The 24,115-nt window shown below is 33.6% G+C and overlaps 1 protein-coding gene across 1 annotated transcript; it reads left to right on the top strand.

Annotated features, from left to right (window-relative positions):
* The first annotated feature begins 430 nt into the window (after nt 1-430).
* LOC149780996 (sepiapterin reductase-like) lies at nt 431-23,327 on the top strand. Its single transcript, XM_089938106.1, has 4 exons — nt 431-496; nt 5,170-5,746; nt 14,617-14,769; nt 15,858-23,327. The coding sequence occupies exons 2-4, from the start codon at nt 5,227-5,229 to the stop codon at nt 15,971-15,973; spliced, it is 789 nt and encodes a 262-aa protein (XP_089794232.1). The 5' UTR covers nt 431-496; nt 5,170-5,226; the 3' UTR covers nt 15,974-23,327.
* The last annotated feature ends 788 nt before the right edge of the window (nt 23,328-24,115 follow it).

Raw genomic sequence — 24,115 nt, 5'->3', positions numbered from 1 at the left:
CTCATAATGGCTAGGAACGGACGAATGTTCTGAATATATCTAAAATTAATATATTTATTTTATCGGAAAAAATGAATTCGGTTGTATTCTGGTGGAACCGACTACAAGTTAATCTGGGATGCACCGATCAAGTACCGAAAGGATAGATAAAGCAACAAAATCATAGCGCATTCGATCAAAACCAACCATTCACTAAACAGATTTTATTTTGTGAATGTTTCGTTACATGTTTAAAATTAATATCACGTTGCCACCAGAAGAGCTCCAAATTATGGAACACTTATGTGAGCCCTAATTAATTCAGATATTACAATACTACATTTTACTATCGGAACGGTACCTTAAAATACATAGCAGGTGGCAACTCTAAACATAATAGAAATGGGTAAATGTAAGATAGAGGAGTAAAGAAAGAGCAATATAATCAAGCGCACCCTGATTTAATAGTCTACGTGTTGCGAAAAGCGAATTGATAACAATCATACTTGTGTATATCGTAAGTTTCAGTTTTGTCCCAATAAACCTGTGGGTTCACAAAAGGACGGTTTACAAATAACGCTGGCGAATTATATGTAGAAAATGACCCAATTCATTAAATTATTGTATAAAAGCTTTGCAATATTGTGGTGGAACAGCTGGTACAGTACAGTCCGCAGTACTATAAATTATAGTATAATATTATATACACTTACTACTACCTCGTGGACACAACAAATCAAGTTGAGGCTACGACATCGTAGCTAAGTCCACAGTAGTCATACATGTAAAACCTGACGCTGATATTTATGTTGTGGGCGTGCTATGTCTTACATGTAGGACTACCCTCCCTCATGACTCGTTATGACGGTTTGCGGAGAACTCGCCCAAACGTATCTGGAGAAGTCGCCCCAAAACTTGTCACCCAGATAATCTTTTTAATATTTTTCTTTGAAATAAATAAGTTATTGATCGCAATTTGAATTGTTCAGTTGAGAATATATTTTATTCTGGTTTACATTTGCACTGTAATTCAAAGATGTAATAAAAAAATGAAATAAAGCGAAGATAACAAATTAAGAGAGGTAAAGAAACAGTGTTAAACCTCTCACGTATAACATTAACTGATAATGACTATATACTGTTAGGCAAAGGCCTAAAATTTTATCCCAAACCAAAATGTCACAATAAATTTGAATTAGCTGAAATTTTTAAAATTTGTTCTAGATGCCTAAAATTAATTTTTTAAATATAAAGCATACAACAATTCAGAGAGTAAATTGAATTCTTTTCATTCTAATAAAAATGGGTTATTTTAACAGAATTAAATCATCTTTTACACCACCTAGTGGACGTGATTTATGTTTAGATTTTTATATATACGCAATCACAAAAGAGATATTAACTGGTAATTATAAAAAGCAATATCATAGTAATATTTCTAAGGATGAAATTAAGTCTTTATAAAATCTAATGAATGACAACAGTATAGCGATTAAAAAGGATAAGTCAAACACTTTATTTTTATGAATCAAGATGATTATGTTAAAGAAGTTGAACATCAATTAAATGATGAAAAATAATACAAACATATTAATGAAGACCCGTCAATAGAAATTAAATAAAAATTTCAACATGCATTAATGAGATCACTAAAAATAATAATTCTGTATATGAGGAATTTGATACTTTACCTCTTAACATACCTCAATTCTACTTTACCTCTTAACATACCTCAATTCTACTTTACCTCTTAACATACCTCAATTCTACTTTACCTCTTAACATACCTCAATTCTACTTTACCTCTTAACATATCTCAATTCTACTTTACCTCTTAACATACCTCAATTCTACTTTACCTCTTAACATACCTCAATTCTACTTTACCTCTTAACATACCTCAATTCTACTTTACCTCTTAACATACCTCAATTCTACATATTACCCAAAACTCATAAAAATCCTGACTATAATTTACCTTTAAATTACTAAGGAAGACCCATTATATCACATTGTAATTCATATACTGAAAACCTATCCAAATTTATTGATAGTGTTTTACAACCTTTAATGAAATCATGTCATTCATACATTAAATATACTACTGATTTCATTAAAAAGTTGAAGTCTATTCCACAGCTATCTGATAACTCAATCCTGGTATCATTAGATGAAACATCTGTATACCAAAATTCTGCATGCAGATGGTATTGAAGTGTGTAAATATTTCCTTGTTAACAATCCTAATAATAGCATACTATCTAGTGAAGATATTTGTAAAATAATAAAACTTACCTTGGAAAAGAATTATTTTCAATTTAATAATACGAATTGCATACAAATAATGGGCATGGCAATGGGTAGTCCTGCGGCTCCTTCATACTCTTCCCTTCTCATGAGTAAATTAGTGAAGGATTTTCTTCCAAGCGAAAAGTTTAATCCATCTGTTTGGTTCATATTTTTAGATGACATATTTATGATCTGGAACCATTCAACTGAAGAAATAAAAAAATGTACTGATTGCCTAAATCATTTCCACCTGATGATTAAATTTACTTGTACTGCATCTAGTATGCATGTTTAATTTTTAGATGTAAATGCAATAAGAAATAGTGATAACACTCTCTCTACAAATATTCATGTCAAGGAGACCAAATTCCACCAATATGTGGAATATTCTTCATGTCATCCCATGTCATGTAAAAATGGTATACCAGTCCAAAAGATGCTGATGCATTATTTCAGATGATTGTCAAATACAAATTTCGTTGAATAAATTACAAACATATTTCCAAAATAGAAATTATCCTACACAGATAATTGATTCTGCGCTTAACAAAGCCCGTAATCTTACTCAATACGAGGCTTTAAACACAGCAGAATGTAGAGTAGAGAGAGGTGCAATTCCTTTCACAATACAGTATAATTCTTCATTACCTAATATAGGTCATATAATTAATAAATAGTATAGTCTCGTAAACCAGCATAAAATCACTTTACAAAAATAAATAAATTCTCGCTTATAAAAGACCCAAGAATTTGCAAGATTTTTTAATTAGAACTAAACAGACAGAAAAAAAAAGATTTTTTTTGTTCTCCTCTAAATGCAACAGACACCAGTGCTCTCAATGTGCAAGCATAAGAGAAAGTACTTCTTTCAGTAGTGCTAATACAAAAGAGGTATTTTGTTTACGTGATAACACTAACTGCATATCAACTGATGTGATTTATTTGATAACCTGTAAAAAATGTAGCATGCAATATGTTGGACAAACACTTCAACAAGTTTCTAAGAGAATGAATAATCATCGCTTTCATATAAAAAATTATAGAGATCCTCAGTTTTCCTCTAATATTTCAACACACTTTAACACCAGTAATCACTCTCTACTCGATTTTTCTTTCATGCCAATAGATATTGTGCATGGTGACATGAATCAACTCATAAAAGAAACTTATTGGATTCATAAGTTAGATACTTTGTATCCTAATGGACTTAATGCCAATGCACTATATAAAATTGTATCATTTTTTTTAAATTGCTGTATTGTATATCCTTTATAACAATATAGTTATATGTCTGACAGTTTGTCTCTATTTTATTTTATTATTTTACTAATTCAGGTTTTATTAGATACTCGTGTATCTTTTAGATCCTGTCATATATATATAATTGTTATGATGATGTATATCATTTATGATGTTATTAATGACGTAATTGTTGTTTTAAAATAAAAGACATCCGTTTTTTTCAAAACATTTCATGCCTGAAGAAGCATAAATTAAATGTGAAACTATTTGTACAGAATTTTATGCATTTATGTTGTTTTTTATCACATTTTTCCACCCCACACATGTCATTTTCTATTTTACCTCATAATTTTCTTGCCCTCTTATTTTAGTAATATCTAAATTATATCAGTGAGTACCCTTTTTAATTAATAGAAACAAACCTGAGTTTGAAATAATGAAATGGTTTTACATGTACTGAAATACAACTTGATTATCTGATGGTTTAAATTCACTCCGTTGCAAATTTTATAGATTTAATAAGTTATTAAGCTGAAGAAAAACAACAAAAATAAAGCCTTAACAACCATGTGGCGACATCTCAGAATTAGTATGTATTATCCTTGAGCCGACTTCTCCAAGTGAATTGGGTTGACTTCTTCCACCATGGGGCAATACCTGACACCTGGGATAAGTTCTTCCAGGGTGAGTTCTCCATGGGGTGAGTTCTCCATAATTCTGTTCTGACATAGGAGAGAAGGTACATAACTTCAAAATACTTGGTTCCACCTATGACCCTTGATGTCCTTCCACTATTTCCGTCTTTAAAGGCACACTACCATACTCTATGGCTTGTTTTACTCCTGAGATATTTTATCTATTCATCAAGCCATCATTTACTTTTCTGTGTTGTACCAAACTGAAGTTACATGCTCCGAAACGTGCAATGTTAGCGAATTTTGCCTGCTCAGATAACTCTCGGATAACTCTGAGCTAATGTAACAGCCAGTGAAAAGAGCTACATATACCATGTTTGCAACTCTACGATACATCCCTTCTTTAATTACAAAACAGTGGTAGATACAAAAGTAAGTTTTTACTTACCATTAACTCTACTCAACTTTAGGAATCCTGTTCCATGCGAGAATTAGATATTGTCTTCTTCACTGCACACATTGTAACAAAGCGACTCTCATTTTCAAAAATGTATACTATGGTCCACTGACTAATCTGTCACCCAGCTAAGTGTTTATCTACAAATTTGCTGTGCATGGGGGTCAGTGAAGTGAGCTGGGATGAACTTCGTGGATCATCATATTGTTGTACTGTATGACATATATAATTAAAAATCTTTACAATTTAGATATTTCTTGTTCAGGATTCATAGCCTAGACATTTCTCACTGAAGATTCATAACTTCGACATTTCTTATCATCCAGCTTTCATGAAATTTAATTTTCACCACAAGGACCATTATTAATTGGCACGATTTCACTTTCAAAGAGAATACTTTATTATTTAAAGAAATATCTATATTGATAAGTAGGCGGAGGCATTTTCAAAACAGATGATTTGGAGTTCAAAATCTTCACTCAGATCCTTGCAAATTACATTTTACTTTAGGAAACTGTATTTGATCTTTTCAGTTTTAAGACCAGTTTATTTTTTATCTTCTTTTAGCTTCCTGAAATCATAGTACAGAAATTTCTGGTGATCTGAGCATCCGCTGAAGTCACTATGTTTGAAAAAAGAACATTCTGTGTTGTAACTGGTGCTGGAAAAGGTCTGGGAAAGTGCATCACTCAGAAATTTGCAGCAAGACTTGCTCCATCTTCTGTTTTGCTGCTTCTGGCCCGCAGTGTTCAAGCCATGGAAACTGTGAAAGCCAGTATTGAGTCGGAATTTAAGGATGTTACAGTAGCCATCAAATATTTTGATCAAGGTGACCTTAGTACTGACCATAAGACATTATTCTTGGATTGCCTGAACGTGTGTAAGCTGAGTGCAGCTGATTTTGAAGAAGCAGTCATTGTTCATAATTCGGGCACTATTGGGGATGTCACTAAATATGCTGAGGAATTGTCTGACAGGAAAGTGTTGGAAGATATGTTTAATATCAATGTGAATGGGTTAATTTTGTTGAACTCGGCATTTCTTAATACGTTTGACAAGAAAAGTGTCCAGAGGCGAGTTGTCATTAACATTTCCTCACTTTGTGCAGTACAGCCCTTTAGCAGCTGGTCCCTTTACTGTACAGGTAATTATAGTAAAATAGAATACTTCACAGGTAATCATAGTAAAATAGAATACTGCACAGGTAATTATAGTAAAAAGGAATGCTGCACAGGTAATATTAGTAAAAGAGAATGCTGCACAGGTAATTATAGTAAAAAGAAAGCTGCACAGGTAATTATAGTAAAATAGAATGCTGCACAGGTAATTATAGTAAAATAGAAAGCTGCACAGGTAATTATTGTTAAAAAGAATGCTGCACAGGTAATTGTAGCAAAAGAGAATGCTGCACAGGTAATTATAGTAAAAAAGAATGCTGCACAGGTAATTAAAGTAAAATAGAATGCTGCACAGGTAATTATAGTAAAATAGAAAGCTGCACAGGCAATTATAGTAAAATAGAATACTGCACAGGTATATATTAAAATAGAATGATTTATCATTTATTTTATGATGCAAAAAATTTGCAAACATTAGATGGTAAGGGACAGGATAAAATTTGTATACAGTGTACATTGGACACTGATGGAGAGGATATAACTTGTATACCGGTACATTGGACAGCAAGGGACAAGATAAAATTTGTATATATTGGACAACAAGGGACAGGATATAGTTTGTATACATTGGATGGCAAGGGACAGAATATAATTTGTATACATTAGACAACAAGGGACAGGATATAATTTGTATACATTGGACAGCAGGGGACAGGATATGATTTGTATACATTGGACAACGAGGGACAGGATATAATTTGTTTACATTGGACAGCAAGGGACAGGATATAATTTGTATACATTGGACAGCAAGGGACAGGATATAATTTGTATACATTGGACAGCAAAGGACAGGATATAATTTGTATACATTGGACAGCAAGGGACAGGATATAATTTGTATACATTGGACAACAAGGGACAGGATATAATTTGTATACATTGGACAGCAAGGGACAGGATATAATTTGTATACATTGGACAGCAAGAGGCAGGATATAATTTGTATATGTTGGACAACAAGGGACAGAATACTTTTTTATACATTGGATGGCAAGGGACAAGATAAAATTTGTATACATTGGACAACAAGGGACAGGATATAATTTGTATACATTGGATGGCAAAGGACAGGATATAATTTGTATACATTGGACAACAAGGGACAGGATATAATTTGTATACATTGGATGGCAAGGGACAGGATATAATTTGTGTACATTGGACAGCAAGGTGCAGGACAAAATGGTATACATTTGACTGTAGGGGTCAGGATAAAATTTGTATACATTGGATGGCAAGGGACAGGATACATTTGAAATTCCAAGACAGTGTTCTTGCCAGAAATACATATATGCAGTATTTCCAATTTCACCCCAAAAGACCATGAAACTCCTTGGATTAGATATTGGTTCTCACTTACATGTACATTAAGTATCTGCATAACAGAGATTTGTCAGTAACATGTAAATTTAGCATCTACATATCTGAGATTTCTCAACTACATGTACATTTTTAACTACATGTCTGTGATTTGTCAAAATGCAGCAAGACAGTTGCACATCTTGCAACATCTCAACCACTCTTTTTTACACAGATACTAGACTATTGACATATAAATGCTTTTCAAGGTCAGTATTCAACTACTGTCCCCTTGTATGGCTTATCTTTAGCAAACATAAAGTCTGACAAAATGGGGAAAAATGCAGTATAGGGCACTTGAATGGGTATTTGATGATTTTTTTTTTTAGTTCCTATGACTTCATCAAAGAAAAGCAAATCTGCCTATTCTGCATAGAGTAAGAATAGATAAACAGGTATATGGCAACTGAATTGTGCAATATACTTAAGAAGAAAATGCCGAATTACTTGAGTAATCTGGTCACTTTAAAAAACTGCATCTTTAATCTTTAATCTGGCAATATTTCTAAGGGTAAACTGCACGGTATGGTAATATATCTTTTCAGATTTTATACCACCAGAATCTGGAACCACCTGTCAAATGAATTGAGTACAATCCCAGGTTTCAAATAATTCAGTAGGCTGATTCAGATATCGTCCAGGCCTCAGTGTGAATGTGTTCTGTGTCATTCTAGTTATTGGTCAGTGGCATTGAGCCTTAATGTTTCCAACAACGTTGATCTTTAGCATAAACTTTGAGCTTCGTGGTTATGAGCAACATGGAGCTTAACCTTACTAACAACATTGAGTTTTAACCTTACTAACAACATTGAGCTTAACCTTACTAACAACATTGAGTTTTAACCTTACTAATAACATTGAGTTTTAACCTTACTAATAACATTGAGTTTTAACCTTACTAACAACATTGAGTTTTAACCTTACTAACAACATTGAGTTTTAACCTTACTAATAACATTGAGCTTAACCTTACTAACAACATTGAGCTTAACCTTACTAACAACATTGAGTTTTAACCTTACTAACAACATTGAGTTTTAACCTTACTAACAACATTGAGTTTTAACCTTACTAATAACATTGAGCTTAACCTTACTAACAACATTGAGCTTAACCTTACTAACAACATTGAGTTTTAACCTTACTAACAACATTGAGCTTAACCCTACTAATAACATTGAGTTTTAACCTTACTAACAACATTGAGTTTTAACCTTACTAATAACATTGAGTTTTAACCTTACTAATAACATTGAGTTTTAACCTTACTAACAACATTGAGCTTAACCTTACTAACAACATTGAGCTTAACCTTACTAACAACATTGAGTTTTAACCTTACTAACAACATTGAGCTTAACCTTACTAACAACATTGAGTTTTAACCTTACTAATAACATTGAGTTTTAACCATACTAATAACATTGAGTTTTAACCTTACTAACAACATTGAGTTTTAACCTTACTAATAACATTGAGCTTAACCTTACTAACAACATTGAGCTTAACCTTACTAACAACATTGAGTTTTAACCTTACTAACAACATTGAGTTTTAAGGTTACCAACAACATGGAGCTTAACCTTACTAACAACATTGATCTTAAAAGGTTACCAACAACATTGTGCTTTAAGGTTGCCAACAACACTGAGCTTTAATGTTATCAACAATATTGAGTTTTAACCTTACTGCCAACATTGAGTTTTAAGGTTGCCAACAACATTGAGCTTTAAGGTTTCCAACAACACTGAGCTTTAATGTTATCAACAATATTGAGTTTTAACCTTACTGCCAACATTGAGTTTTAAGGTTGCCAACAACATTGAGCTTTAAGGTTTCCAACAACACTGAGCTTTAATGTTACCAACAATACTGAGTTTTAACCTTACTGACAACATTGAGTTTTAACCTTACTAACAACATTGAGTTTTAACCTTACTAACAACATTGAGCTTTAAGGTTTCCAACAACACTGAGCTTTAATGTTACCAACAACACTTTGTTTTAACCTTACTAACAACATTGAGTTTTAACCTTACTAACAACATTGAGTTTTGACCTTACTAACAACATTGAGTTTTAAGGTTACCAACAACATTGAGTTTTAACCTTACTAACAACATTGAGTTTTGACCTTACTAACAACATTGAGTTTTAAGGTTACCAACAACACCAAGTTTTAACCTTACTAACAACATTGATCTTAAAAGGTTACCAACAACATTGTGCTTTAAGGTTGCCAACAACACTGAGCTTTAAGGTTGCCAACAACATTGAGTTTTAAGGTTACCAACAACATTGAGTTTTAAGGTTACCAACAACACCAAGTTTTAACCTTACTAACAACATTGAGTTTTGACCTTACTAACAACATTGAGTTTTAAGGTTACCAACAACACCAAGTTTTAACCTTACTAACAACATTGATCTTAAAAGGTTACCAACAACATTGTGCTTTAAGGTTGCCAACAACACTGAGCTTTAAGGTTGCCAACAACACTGAGCTTTAATGTTACCAACAATATTGAGTTTTAACCTTACTGACAACATTGAGTTTTAACCTTACTAACAACATTGAGTTTTAAGGTTACCAACAACATTGAGTTTTAACCTGACTGACAACATTGAACTTTAACCTGACCAACAACATTGAGCTTTAAGGTTACCAACAACATTGAACTTTAAGATTACCAACAACATTGAAGTTTAAGATTACCAATTAAATTGAGTTTTAACCTTACTGACAACATTGAGCTTTAAGGTTGCCAACAACACCGAGTTTTAACCTTACTAACAACATTGATCTTAAAAGGTTACCAATTAAATTGAGTTTTAACCTTACTGACAACATTGAGCTTTAAGGTTGCCAACAACACGGAGCTTTAAGGTTGCCAACAACACGGAGCTTTAAGGTTGCCAGCAACATTGAGCTTTAATGTTACCAACAACACGGAGCTTTAAGGTTCCCAGCAACACTGAGCTTTAATCTTACCAACAATATTGAGTTTTAACCTTACTGACAACATTGAGTTTTAAGGTTACTGACAACATTGAGCTTTAAGGTTGCCAACAACACAGAGCTTTAAGGTTGCCAGCAACATTGAGCTTTAAGGTTACCAACAACATTGAGTTTTAACCTTACTGACAAAATTGAGCTTTAACCTGACCAACAACATTGAGCTTTAAGGTTGCCAACAACATTGAGTTTTAACCTGACCAACAACATTGAGCTTTAAGGCTACCAACAATCTTGAGCCCCAGACTTTAAAAATGCCACACAGCAGATGGCATAGCAATATGGTTAAAAAATTTCAAGTTACGTTAAAAATCGAAAAACACATACACATGTCTGCAATTACATTTAAATTTATGAGATTCCATGAAAAAATTCATTGATGAAGCTGAAAGTGAGCACAATTCAATGCTTTTGTTGCCAAGAATAGGCTGAAAGTGAGCACAATTCCATGCTTTTGTTGCCAAGAATAGGCTGAAAGTGTGCACAATTCAATGCTTTTGTTGCCAAGAATAGGCTGAAAGTGAGCACAATTCAATGCTTTTGTTGCCAAGAATAGGCTGAAAGTGTGCACAATTCCATGCTTTTGTTGCCAAGAATAGGCTGAACGTGAGCACAATTCCATGCTTTTGTTGCCAAGAACAGGCTGAAAGTGTGCACAATTCCATGCTTTTGTTGCCAAGAACATTCTGAAAGTGAGCACAATTCTATGCTTTTTTTGCCAAGAACAGTTGTTGTTGTTGTTGTTGTAGGGTTTTAACACCATTTTTCAGCACATGATAGGCTATACATGGCGGCCAGTATTAATGGTGTGCCAAGAACAGATTATTACTTTGATGGTGTGCTTTCAGTAATGGTAAAGAAGTTTTTTACTTAATATTTCACATTGTAAACATAATAAAAAAGGACTTGTATCTTGATATGTGCTGCTTATTTTTGATAGTAATCTATCTTTTGAGGTTCCCATTTTATTCTTCAGATACATGACTGTCAAGGCAACCACATTGAAAGATTAGAGCTGACTTTGTATTTAAGTTGCAAGACAAGAAAATAGTTCATCAATCTGATATTGATTTCAAGGTTGAAGGTCATGACACAGATTTTATATGTAATGCAGGAATATACAAATTTGATAAAAGTCGACAAGCTGACTAAAAAATTAAACATATGCTTGAGAAATCTGAGGTTGCTGCAAACATAACATGAGTAAGAAAACAGATAAGTTAAATTATGGGATATTTTAGGAATTTTTGTTGTTGTTGCCTGAATGAGATAGCAGACTCATCTCAGCTATGTCAGCATTGATTTTGTTGTTGTTGTTGTTGTTGTTGTATGGTTTAACGCCATTTTTCAGCACAAGATAGGCTATTCATGGCAGCCAGTATAAATGGTGGAGGAAGAACCCGGGAAACCCCGGAAAGAACCACTGACCCACGAGAAGCTACTGGCAAGCTTTCTCACATAACCACATTGGCCGAATCCAAGACTCAAACTCATGCAGACAGAGGTGAGATGGCAGTGATCCGTAACGGTGAGCGCTTTAGACCATTCGGCCACTCGGGGCCCCCAGTGATTTTTGTTCTACTACTTATTTTATCCATTTACTTATGCGTACAAATATTTGACTTGGCAGTTTATCATTGTCACATTGAAATCAGCAACATGCGTACAAATATTTGACTTGGCAGTTTATCATTGTCACATTGAAATCAGCAACATGCGTACAAATATTTGACTTGGCAGTTTATCATTGTCACATTGAAATCAGCAACATGCGTACAAATATTTGACTTGGCAGTTTATCATTGTCACATTGAAATCAGCAACATGCATACAAATATTTGACTTGGCAGTTTATCATTGTCACATTGAAATCAGCAACATGCGTACAAATATTTGACTTGGCAGTTATCATTGTCACATTGAAATCAGCAACATGCGTACAAATATTTGACTTGGCAGTTTATCATTGTCACATTGAAATCAGCAACATGCGTACAAATATTTGACATGCAGACTTTTGAGAATGATAACACATTTTTATCCATTTAATTGGTTTGCTAAGTAGTAAGTATGTACTGGTCTCCTGTAATTATCTTGTGAAAATTTTAAAAGAATGTACAGTATTGCAAATAAAATCCCAAAGAGTCCAAAAAGTTCTATCACCAGTCATAATAAAGTTCTATCACCAATCTTAATGAATAAAGTTCTATCACCAGTCCCAATGAATAAAGTTCTATCACCAGTCCTAATGAATAAAGTTCTATCACCAGTCCTAATGAATACAGTTCTATCACCAGTCCTAATGAATACAGTTCTATCACCAGTCCTAATGAATAAAGTTCTATCACCAGTCCTAATGAATAAAGTTCACCAATCCCAAGGAATAAAGTTCTGTCACCAGTCCCAATCAATAAAGTTCTGTCACCAATCCCAATGAATAAAGTTCTATCACCAGTAGTAATGAATAAAGTTCTATCACCAATCCCAAGTAATAAAGTTATGTCACCAGTCCCAATGAATAAAGTTCTTATTAAATTCCATTGGTGTTTGAATTAAGATCCAGCAATGAAGGTGTTGATACGCTTGTAGTCTTGAATATACTAATGTACCTGTAACCTCAAGTGTGTTGATGTACTAAGTCTTCAAGTTAATCAAAATTAATGTAAACCAAGGTGCCCATGTTTGAATTCATTGTACTTCCAAATTAAAATCTGTCCAAGAATATTATTTAAAGAGCACTTTGTATTTCCAGTGAATAAATAATTTAAACAAATGAATTCCACCCAGATGAAATACTGAATATAACAATGAGACTGATTTCTGCTTCAGATGTTATAGCAGGAATTTCTCAAGTTAACAAGATTATATACCCCCCTCTACCTGACCTAGGTCACAATTGCCATGTTCTGGAAATACTTTCTGTGTAGTGGAGTTTTCCATTCTAAAACACCCTGGTTATTTACAAAGATAAAATATATTATTTAAAATTATAATAAAGAAAATGGTAAACAAAATGTCCTTAACTAAGACAAAGATAATGTTCCTATTATTTAACTGACACTCTTATAAAAATATTAACTATGCATTATTTGTTTATGATAATAAAACTTAATGGTAAGGTAGAAAATGAACTTGATATAGGACAAGGCCTATTATGGAGAACAAAATTGACAAACAATACAAATTAAATATAAGTAACAGTTGGCTTTTATTGCCAAAAGAAAGTAAGTTCACAAATTGTTTAGCTAGGTTAGGACTTGGAGGTTGGTGGATATGTACAATGTAAATGATAGGTTGAAATATAAATATTGATTTCTTGTCAAAACTTGCTTTTGAAAGCAGATATTCACATTAATATATCACATCTGTAAAAAAAATTGAGACTGACCTTGACATTGACTTCAAGATCAAGATGCTATAAAAATAATAATAATAATAATGAGGACATTGTATAGCTCCTAATCTTTAGAAGCTCTAAACATTAGACAACACCTATAAGATAAAAAACATATAATGATATGATTACAAAAACAAACACAGTGAAATTAGAAAACAAAAAAAAAAAAACATGCTGAGAATATTTAAGGTAGGAAACATTATTAGGCCTTTAAGTTTGTTCTTGTAATCGAAATAAGTGTTTTTTTGAGAGCACTCTTAAATGGGATCACTGTGTATTTGTGTCTGAGTTCAGTGGGCAATTCATTCCATGTTGCTGGGCCCTGGTATGCAAAAGAATGCTGTCCATATGACTTTGTTTTCATAGTGGGAATAATGAGTATAGTATACGATTGTCAGAAGAGGAGCGTAAGTATGTTGCTGGTGTGTACACATGGATGAGGTCAGATAGGTATGTTGGACTAGAGTCCAACAGTGAAACGTAGCACAGAGAACAAATTTTGTGTTTGATTCTGGATCGAATGGATAGCCAGTGTAGGGTACAGAGCAGCGGGGAGGTGTGCTCTGATCGTGGTACTCTAAGTATGACCCGAGCAGTTGTGTTTTGAACTTTTTGAAGTTTCTGGAGCAGATATTGAGATGAACCAGACAGAATTGAGTTACAATAGTCCAGTGTTGAAAGTACTAATGATAGATGAAAGAAACTGACCACTTATGTAATAAAAGAATGTAATACATATAAAGACTAAATAAAGGTGTTGATATATGCAGGGTATAAAAACTGCAGAACATAAAGCATTGCGAATGGAATATGATCCCTTTCACCCTATAAATGTTTTGGACTTGCCCATGGGCAGAGGACATTGGAAATTTCAGCTTGTATAGCAATCAAGTAAGTGGAATTGTAAATTCCTGTGTAATGGTTTAGCATAGCTTAGAACAAGTATGATCTAATGTTTTATAAAAACACGTTTCTGGATTAATAACGATACAGGGCCAAGAGTAAATCATCCTTTTTTCTGCAAATATCATTCTGTGCGTTTGTTAATATTTTGTTTCCAGCTAAAGCTGCAAGGGACATGTTTTTCCGCACCCTCGCAGTTGAGGATACTGAGGTTCGAGTGTTAAACTATGCCCCAGGACCACTTGACACAGATATGCAAATTAGATGTCGTGAGGATACAAAGGACTCCAAGATCAGGCAGGCGTTTATAGGTATGTCTTACATGCCATGTCTAATTTCTTGTATTCATTTGTACCGATATATTTAAAAATTTGTTTTTTCTTGGGTATGAGGTTAGCAATGATGCATTCTGAACAACATGAATAATAGGATTTTAATGAAACTGGCTTTGATCAAATATACTTGTTTTCTCTCGGGAACATTTAGTAATATAGTAATACGGTGTAGCAAAAGAAACAACCAGCATGGTAATGTTTTGTTTAGCATCAGTCTCTTTATGGTTGTCTGGTCCTAAAGACGTGAGCTCATGGTACTGCATCCTGTGTCATCTTTTACCATTTGTTCGTCGTGCAAATTGTTCAGTTGCTATTTTCATCTTCTCAAGAAAAGCACTGGACCGAACTGAACTAAACATGGAATTGAGTATCCTGGTAACAACACTTTTCTAGATTGTTTACATGTTGATCAGATATGGTCACCGTTACTAAAAATAGAACACCTTTAAACAAATCCAAAAAACTGAACAGAATCCAAGTAAAATTGATAGAAAGCATCCTGACATAAAGTTGTACAGATCGTCCAAATATGGCCATCATCTTCAAACAGTTTCTTCACAATGTGAGCTGTATGGAATTAACCAATCAGATGAAGTCTTATACCTTCGCCTTTTGGAGACAGAGCACTGTGAATGAAGATCATAAATGTGTACTGAATGATTCGATTCACTTTCATATTTTTTAAAGCTGCATTTCCACTGGCTAATTCAAAGGTCACAAGAACTTGATCCTTAAGTGGTTGTCATCACATCTTCAGCAGAGACCTGATTTTAATCAGATTGAGACTGACGTGTGTAAACAACAATCTGTCAGTTGATTTCAGTATTGCTGTGCAATGATGTGGGCTGATTATCAGTGTAAGACTGGAATGTAAAAAGCCAAGCTGTACATTGATTAACTCACTGTTGTAATTTGAGAGTATTTTAAGTTATTAATTAAAAGTGTGTTACCTTTTTTTAATTTAACATGCATTTTTACTCAATTTGAAGATCTTTATGTGTCCTTTTATCTTAAAGGACCTTTTCGAGCAAATGTTTCACTTTTCCATAATTCTCTAAATGCAGATATGAAAGCAGAAGGAAAGCTTTTGTCCTGTGAAGAATCAGTGGAGAAGCTAATTTGCCTGCTGGAGACAAACATTTTTGAATCTGGAGCTCATGTTGATTTTTATGACATCTAAATATGCCACTTGTATGATAACATCTAGGTATTATACCTGTCATCTCTCAGGCCAGGAGAAAAACACTTCTGATTTTTGTGGTTATTCCATGCTGAACTCCCAATTTCATAACATGTCATGATTATTTGTTGAGAACTCCCAGTTGTTACATTATATTTGTTGATTTTCATTTCTCCTAAAAAAATATCCTTCATAAATAGATGCATCTTATGCAATCCACAGAATCCATGTTCTGTTTTATCACCTGCGAATATTGTTGTGACAAAATAATTATCACACTAAAAAGAATTTTTTTCTTCAGTAAATAGAATGTTAAGTGTAAGCATTATTCATGTCAATTACAAAAATTAAACCACAAAAAATGTCACTAATTAGTTTTAATCCCAAGAATGCTCACTGTGAAAGCTGTAGCAGCTCAATTCCCACCAAAGAAACTTAAATAAATGAACACTTGGCATTACTGTACCATTACTAGTATTACTGTACAATTACAGGCATTACTGTATGATTACTAGCATTACTGTATGATTACTGGCATTACTGTATGATTACTGGCATTACTGTACCATTACTGGCATTACTGTACAATTACAGGCATTACTGTATGATTACTGGCATTACTGTATGATTACTGGCATTACTGTACAACTACTAGCATTACTGTACAATTACTAGCATTACTGTATGATTACTGGCATTACTGTATGATTACTGGCATTACTGTACAATTACAGGCATTACTGTATGATTACTAGCATTACTGTACAATTACTGGCATTACTGTATGATTACTGGCATTACTGTGTATTACTAGCGTTACTGTACAATTACTGGCATTACTGTATGATTACTGGCATTACTGTATGATTACTGGCATTACTGTATGATTACTGGCATTACTGTACCATTACTGGCATTACTGTACAATTACAGGCATTACTGTATGATTACTGGCATTACTGTATGATTACTGGCATTACTGTTTGATTACTGGCATTACTGTACAACTACTAGCATTACTGTACAATTACTAGCATTACTGTATGATTACTGGCATTACTGTATGATTACTGGCATTACTGTTTGATTACTGGCATTACTGTACAATTACAGGCATTACTGTATGATTACTAGCATTACTGTACAATTACTGGCATTACTGTATGATTACTGGCATTACTGTATATTACTAGCATTACTGTACAATTACTGGCATTACTGTATGATTACTGGCATTACTGTATGATTACTGGCATTACTGTACCATTACTGGCATTACTGTACAATTACAGGCATTACTGTATGATTACTGGCATTACTGTATGATTACTGGCATTACTGTACCATTACTGGCATTACTGTACAATTACAGGCATTACTGTACAATTAGCAGCATTACTGTACAATTACTAGCATTACTGTACAACTACTGGCATTGCTGTATGATTACTGGCATTACTGTTTGATTACTGGCATTACTGTACAACTACTAGCATTAATGTACAATTACTAGCATTACTGTATGATTACTGGCATTACTGTATGATTACTGGCATTACTGTTTGATTACTGGCATTACTGTACAATTACAGGCATTACTGTATGATTACTAGCATTACTGTACAATTACTGGCATTACTGTATGATTACTGGCATTACTGTATGATTACTGGCATTACTGTACCATTACTGGCATTACTGTACAATTACAGGCATTACTGTATGATTACTGGCATTACTGTATGATTACTGGCATTACTGTACCATTACTGGCATTACTGTACAATTACAGGCATTACTGTACAATTACTAGCATTACTGTACAATTACTAGCATTACTGTACAACTACTAGCATTACTGTATGATTACTGGCATTACTGTATGATTACTGGCATTACTGTTTGATTACTGGCATTACTGTACAATTACAGGCATTACTGTATGATTACTAGCATTACTGTACAATTACTGGCATTACTGTATGATTACTGGCATTACTGTATGATTACTGGCATTACTGTATGATTACTGGCATTACTGTATGATTACTGGCATTACTGTACCATTACTGGCATTACTGTACCATTACTGGCATTACTGTACAATTACAGGCATTACTGTATGATTACTGGCATTACTGTACCATTACTAGCATTACTGTATGATTACTGGCATTACTGTACCATTATTTGCCAATCAATTGCTGGTCAGAGGACGAGTCCTTTTCACAAGATAATTGCAATGATAAGGATTAACTGTTAATTAATTACACTGGCCTTCTTGCTTGTTTACTTATGACTAATCTTTAGCCATTGTGCAGTTTGGCTACAGCTTTGCAGAATATGAAAAGAGAGCATGTCTTAAGGGAAAATAAAGCGTATCACAGGGAGAATATCACGCATATTGGACCTGGAAGATCATGTCAATTTTGAGTGAAAACAAGGCTTAAAAAATGCAATGATTTTAGGTCTCAGTCTTCATATTTTTTTATTCAGTCTCCCTACTTGGCTTATCAAAAGTTGACAGGTATGAGATATGCCACTTGTGTTTTGACATCTAAATATAACACTTGTATTATAACATCCTGGTATACCACTTGTACTATGACATATAGATTTTGCCAACTGTGTTATGACATCTACATTTGCCAACTGTATTATGACACATATGCTACTTGTATTATGACATGTAGATATGCTACTTGCATTATGACACATATATATGCTACTTGTATTATGACAGGTAGATATGCTACTTGTATTATGACATGTAGATATGCTACTTGCATTATGACATGTAGATATGCTACTTGCATTATGACACATATATATGCTACTTGCATTATGACATGTAGATATGCTACTTGCATTATGACACATATATATGCTACTTGTATTATGACAGGTAGATATGCTACTTGCATTATGACACATATATATGCTGCTTGTATTATGACAGGTAGATATGCTACTTGCATTATGACACATATATATGCTACTTGTATTATGACAGGTAGATATGCTACTAGTATTATGACATGTAGATATGTTACTTGTATTATGACATGTAGATATGCTACTTGCATTATGACACATATATATGCTACTTGTATTATGACAGGTAGATGCTACATGTATTATGACATGTAGATATGCTACTAGTATTATGACATGTAGATATGTTACTTGTATTATGACATGTAGATATGCTACTTGTATTATGACATGTAGATATGCTACTTGCATTATGACACATATATATGCTACTTGTATTATGACAGGTAGATGCTACATGTATTATGACATGTAGATATGCTACTTGCATTATGACATGTAGATATGCTACTTGCATTATGACACATATATATGCTACTTGTATTATGACAGGTAGATGCTACATGTATTATGACATGTAGATATGCTACTTGCATTATGACATGTAGATATGCTACCTGAGTTATGATATGTAGATATGCTATTTGTGGTGTGACATGTAGATATGCTACTTGTGTTATAACAGGTAGATATGCTACATGGGTTATGATGTTATGACATTTAAATATAACACTTGCATGATAACATCTTGATATTCCACTTGTATTTTGACATCTACATTTGCCACTTGTATTATGACATATAGATATGCTACTTGCATTATGACATGTAGATATGCTACTTGCATTATGACATGTAGATATGCTACTTGTATTATGACATGTAGATATGCTACTTGCATTATGACATGTAGATATGCTACTTGCATTATGTCAGGTAGATATGCTACTTGTATTATGACATGTAGATATGCTACTTGCATTAAGACATGTAGATATGCTACTTGTATTATGACAGGTAGATATACTACTTGCATTATGACATGTAGATATGCTACTTGTATTATGACAGGTGGATATGCTACTTGTATTATGACATGTAGATCTGCTACTTGCATTAAGACATGTAGATATGCTACTTGCATTATGACATGTAGATATGCTACTTGTATTATGACAGGTAGATATGCTACTTGTATTAGGACATGTAGATATGCTACTTGCATTATGACATGTAGAAATGCTACTTGCATTATGACATGTAGATATGCTTCTTGTATTATGACAGGTAGATATGCTACTTGTATTATGACATGTAGATATGCTACTTGCATTATGACATGTAGATATGCTACCTTGGTTATGATATGTAGATATGCTTCTTGTATTATGACATGTTTATATGATACTTGTATTATGTAGATATGCTACTTGTATTATGACATGTAGATATGCTACTTGCATTATGACATGTAGATATGCTACTTGTATTATGACAGGTAGATATGCTACTTGTATTATGACATGTAGATGTGCTACTTGTATTATGACAGGTAGATATGCTACTTGCATTATGACATGTAGATATGTTACTTGCATTATGACATGTAGATATGCTACAGTAAAACCTGTTATGAGAGACTGCCCCTTCTGCCAACCAAAAGCGGTCTCTCAAGACAGGTGGTCTCTCATAAGAGGTGTGTGAAAATGGACTGGTTTTCAGGGTCAATAGTTAGCATTGTTGACAAATAAATAAAACCCATACTCACTGTACATGTATCATATCCTTTATTCATAAATCTTGTTAAATATTGCATGCATTCCTCTCAAAATATCTTTATATAATAAAGATATACATCTATCAAACAACAAGAATAAAATTTATATTTCAGCATCACATTAATATGTACAAAAAATGAACAGTTAGATATGATGTATATAATTCTATACATTTATTCACTTGTTTTTTTAAAAAAAATCCATTATACTTTGTTGACATGTTTTACACAGCTGTTTGGTCTGAACATGTATCTCAATTATTGCCTTTTCCTGAATCAACTTTCCACTTACTGGTATGTTTTTACTCCTTGCAACACAAAACCACTCCCATACTCGCTCGTTCAGATCTCTGTAAACTGTCCGTCGTGCCGTGGCATATTTCCTCTGTGCTTGTGCACCTTTCTGCCATTCGTTTCTAATGGACTCCTTGTCCTTGATTATATTTTGAACTTGCGTTTTACCGACGCTTAAGCTGACTGCTATTTTGCAAGCAGTCTCCCGTTTATCATTTCTTTCAATGACATTAATCCTTTCTTCCAGTGTTAAAATTTTTCTTTTTTTTCAGCGGAGGTTCTGTCATTGTTATTAGTGTTGACGTTATAAAGACTATCGGTTTTTATCAGGTTTTGGGGAAATGTGGAATAAATATATATTATGTACCAATGAATGAAACCAAAAGACATAATTAACTCATCAAGAAACAATACATTTATTCTGAGACGAAGTTTAAATCAAGAGCATTATAGCTCAATAAACAAAGGTTGCGACCATCTGCACCCAGGTAAACAGATGGTGGCTTGGTGAAACACTAACAAAAGAAATAAAAAATAATTTTAAAAAAATCCGGAAATGATTCTCACTTACTAGTATTAAAGACAATGAGCTCTTTCACCCTCCAGGCCTTATGGATTAACTGGAAAGACAAACGATGTACTCTAACCTACACTGAAGCCCTTTCAAACAATTTCTCACTGGGACATAAAGACTACCGGCGTTTTGTGAGTTTTCATAAAGATAAAGAAAAAATACAAACCTCCAAATTGACTGCGTATATCCATCATTACTCCCTTTGATGTTACTCTTACTGGCAATTCACATGACTTCGGCACTACAATGGCGGTTAGTGACATGTACTTTAGTCTGGTTTACTGCAGTTTACAAATGACACCGTACGCTGGAGTTGTAAATTTCACAAAACTGGTACTGTAGCAAGACAAATTATTTTTAAATACTTTATTAGAGCAATCTTTGCTATTTATGCAGTCTTTGTTACAAAGGATTAAATGATGGTTAGAGGTGTTTATCTCGATATATGGTTGTCCAGCTATATTGTTATTTAATGTGCACTTTGTTTGTATACTACATTTATCCCGAGCTCTAGTGTTTACAAAGGATTAAGTTAAGGTCAGTGGTGTCAATCAGTTTTGTTTTTTTGGCGATGCGGTCGTTCATAGCAGTGTCAAAATGCATATTTTGCCAAGAAATCGCGGTCGCTGGTCGCGTTCAGCAGGTGGTCGTTCATAACAGAGCGTTTATATAGTAAAATCGATCCATGCATTACGATTGTGGTCGGAAATGACAGGTGGTCGCTCATAGCAGAGGTCGCTCATGACAGGTTTTACTGTACTTGTATTATGACATGTAGATATGCTACTTGTATTATGACATGTTGATATGCTACTTGTATTATGACATGTAGATATGCTACTTGTATTATGACAGGTAGATATGCTACTTGTATTATGACATGTAGATATGCTACTCGTATTATGACATGTAGATATGCTACTTGTATTATGACATGTAGATATGCTACATGTATTATGACATGTAGATATGCTACTTGTATTATGACATGTAGATATGCTTCTTGTATTATGACAGGTAGATATGCTACTTGTATTATGACATGTTGATATGCTACTTGTATTATAACATGTAGATATGCTACTTGTATTATGACATGTTGATATGCTACTTGTATTATAACACATATATGCTACTTGTATTATGACGTGTTGATATACTACTTGGGTTATGACATGTTGATATGCTACTTGGGTTTTGATATGTAGATATGCTACTTGCCTTATGACATGTAGATATGCTACTTGCATTATGCACCATTCCGGTGGCCTAGTGGTTAGAGTGTTCACCTTAGATGTTGGAGATTGTGGGTTCAATCCCCGGCCGAGTCATACCAAAGACTTTACAGAAATGGTACTAACAGCTGCCTCGCTTGGTGCTCAGCCTTAAATGGTTAGTGTTAGAACTGTCTATGAGTGAGGGTAGAGTTTTGGCCTTTCTGACTCTTGGCATGTTTTTAAAAAATATTTACTAAAACTTGAGTTCAAAGCCTAACCTTGTTTATTACAGGTAGGTTGGTATGTTCTGGGTGAGAACTTCTTAGCAATAATTTGGAGTTTTCCAGAAAATGCTATTGCAACATAGGTATATATTTCAGTAGTAAGATTGGTCTGTGGGGCAAATATCAGTTATTTTTTTATATAATTTGAGAGGAAGTATTTAAATTATTAACTGATTTACAAAGTGTTCAGTTTTTGGACTAAAACACTACTTTGGGATTATTGAGGATTCATTCAAAGACATTCTTGATTATGCCATTGTGATACATCAAGACTTTCAAGACTTCAGAACATTCTGTACTGATGTGTGATCATACATCACAATACTGTCTTTTCACTTTGTGTTCTACGGAAATAAATTATTTCCTGATTTTACTAAGCCTGTTGGTTTTGCTTCTTTCTGTTACATAGTTTGAGATCATAGAGTTGTACCACTAGAAGAAATACTTTAAAAATGTTTAGAACACTTCTCGTTAATGACCAATATCGGTCAAGTTTAGTATTAGCTTTGTCTCAGAGTTAATGTTTCAAAAACTCGTTTGGAGAAATTTGTATGGAAACATGTACATGCATATAGAAATTCAAGTGTAAGGAAGTGAATAATTAGGTCATCAGTTACACCAGTAAAATAGTAGTGCTAGGAAATCAGAAAATATTCCTGCAGGTAAAAGAAAAGTCCTGATTTTAACTCACCTGGTCATGGGTCATAACAGGTTATGGTATGTCATTTTGTTCTCTGTCTGTCTGTCAACAATACATGTATATGAAATTTTGTGAGCCAAATTTGCGTTATAATAGAGCGCGCTATAGCGGGGTCACACTGTACGTCATTTTGTTTACTGTTCATCTGTTTGTCAACAACTGCCCGTCAGCAATCCATTTATGATCAGATTTTGATGAGAACTGATATGTAAGCTTCTGTCATTAATATCTCAGAGGAGTTTAACATGTTTAAATGAAGTTTTCTTGAATCTGATTGACTGAGCTTGTGAACACTATAGAGGCCATATTTCTGATTAGAATTTGATCAGATTTGGCATAAACGTTTTATTATAAAGACCTCAGATGGGTTTGATTATGAACATCTACAAGGCTTATGTCATCAAGATTTCTGAAGAGTTTGCTTGTATCAAAGTCTCAAATGAATTCACGTACGAGATCCA

This window comes from Sinohyriopsis cumingii, chromosome 16, assembly GCF_028554795.1.
Source record: "Sinohyriopsis cumingii isolate HCF-2022 chromosome 16, ASM2855479v2, whole genome shotgun sequence".
Classification (NCBI taxonomy): Eukaryota; Metazoa; Mollusca; class Bivalvia; order Unionida; family Unionidae; genus Sinohyriopsis; species Sinohyriopsis cumingii.
The sequence above is the reverse complement of the archived record's forward strand: the minus strand, read 5'-3'. Positions and strand labels throughout refer to the sequence as shown.

What these genes read in the sequence shown, in the direction of transcription:
- LOC149780996 (XM_089938106.1), top strand. Translation starts at nt 5,227, where the DNA reads ATGTTTGAAAAAAGAACATTCTGTGTTGTAACTGGTGCTGGAAAAGGT. An exon ending in CTGGTCCCTTTACTGTACAG is followed by an intron (nt 5,747 to 14,616) that starts GTAATTATAGTA and finishes TTTTGTTTCCAG; the next exon opens with CTAAAGCTGCAAGGGACATG. An exon ending in GATCAGGCAGGCGTTTATAG is followed by an intron (nt 14,770 to 15,857) that starts GTATGTCTTACA and finishes CTCTAAATGCAG; the next exon opens with ATATGAAAGCAGAAGGAAAG.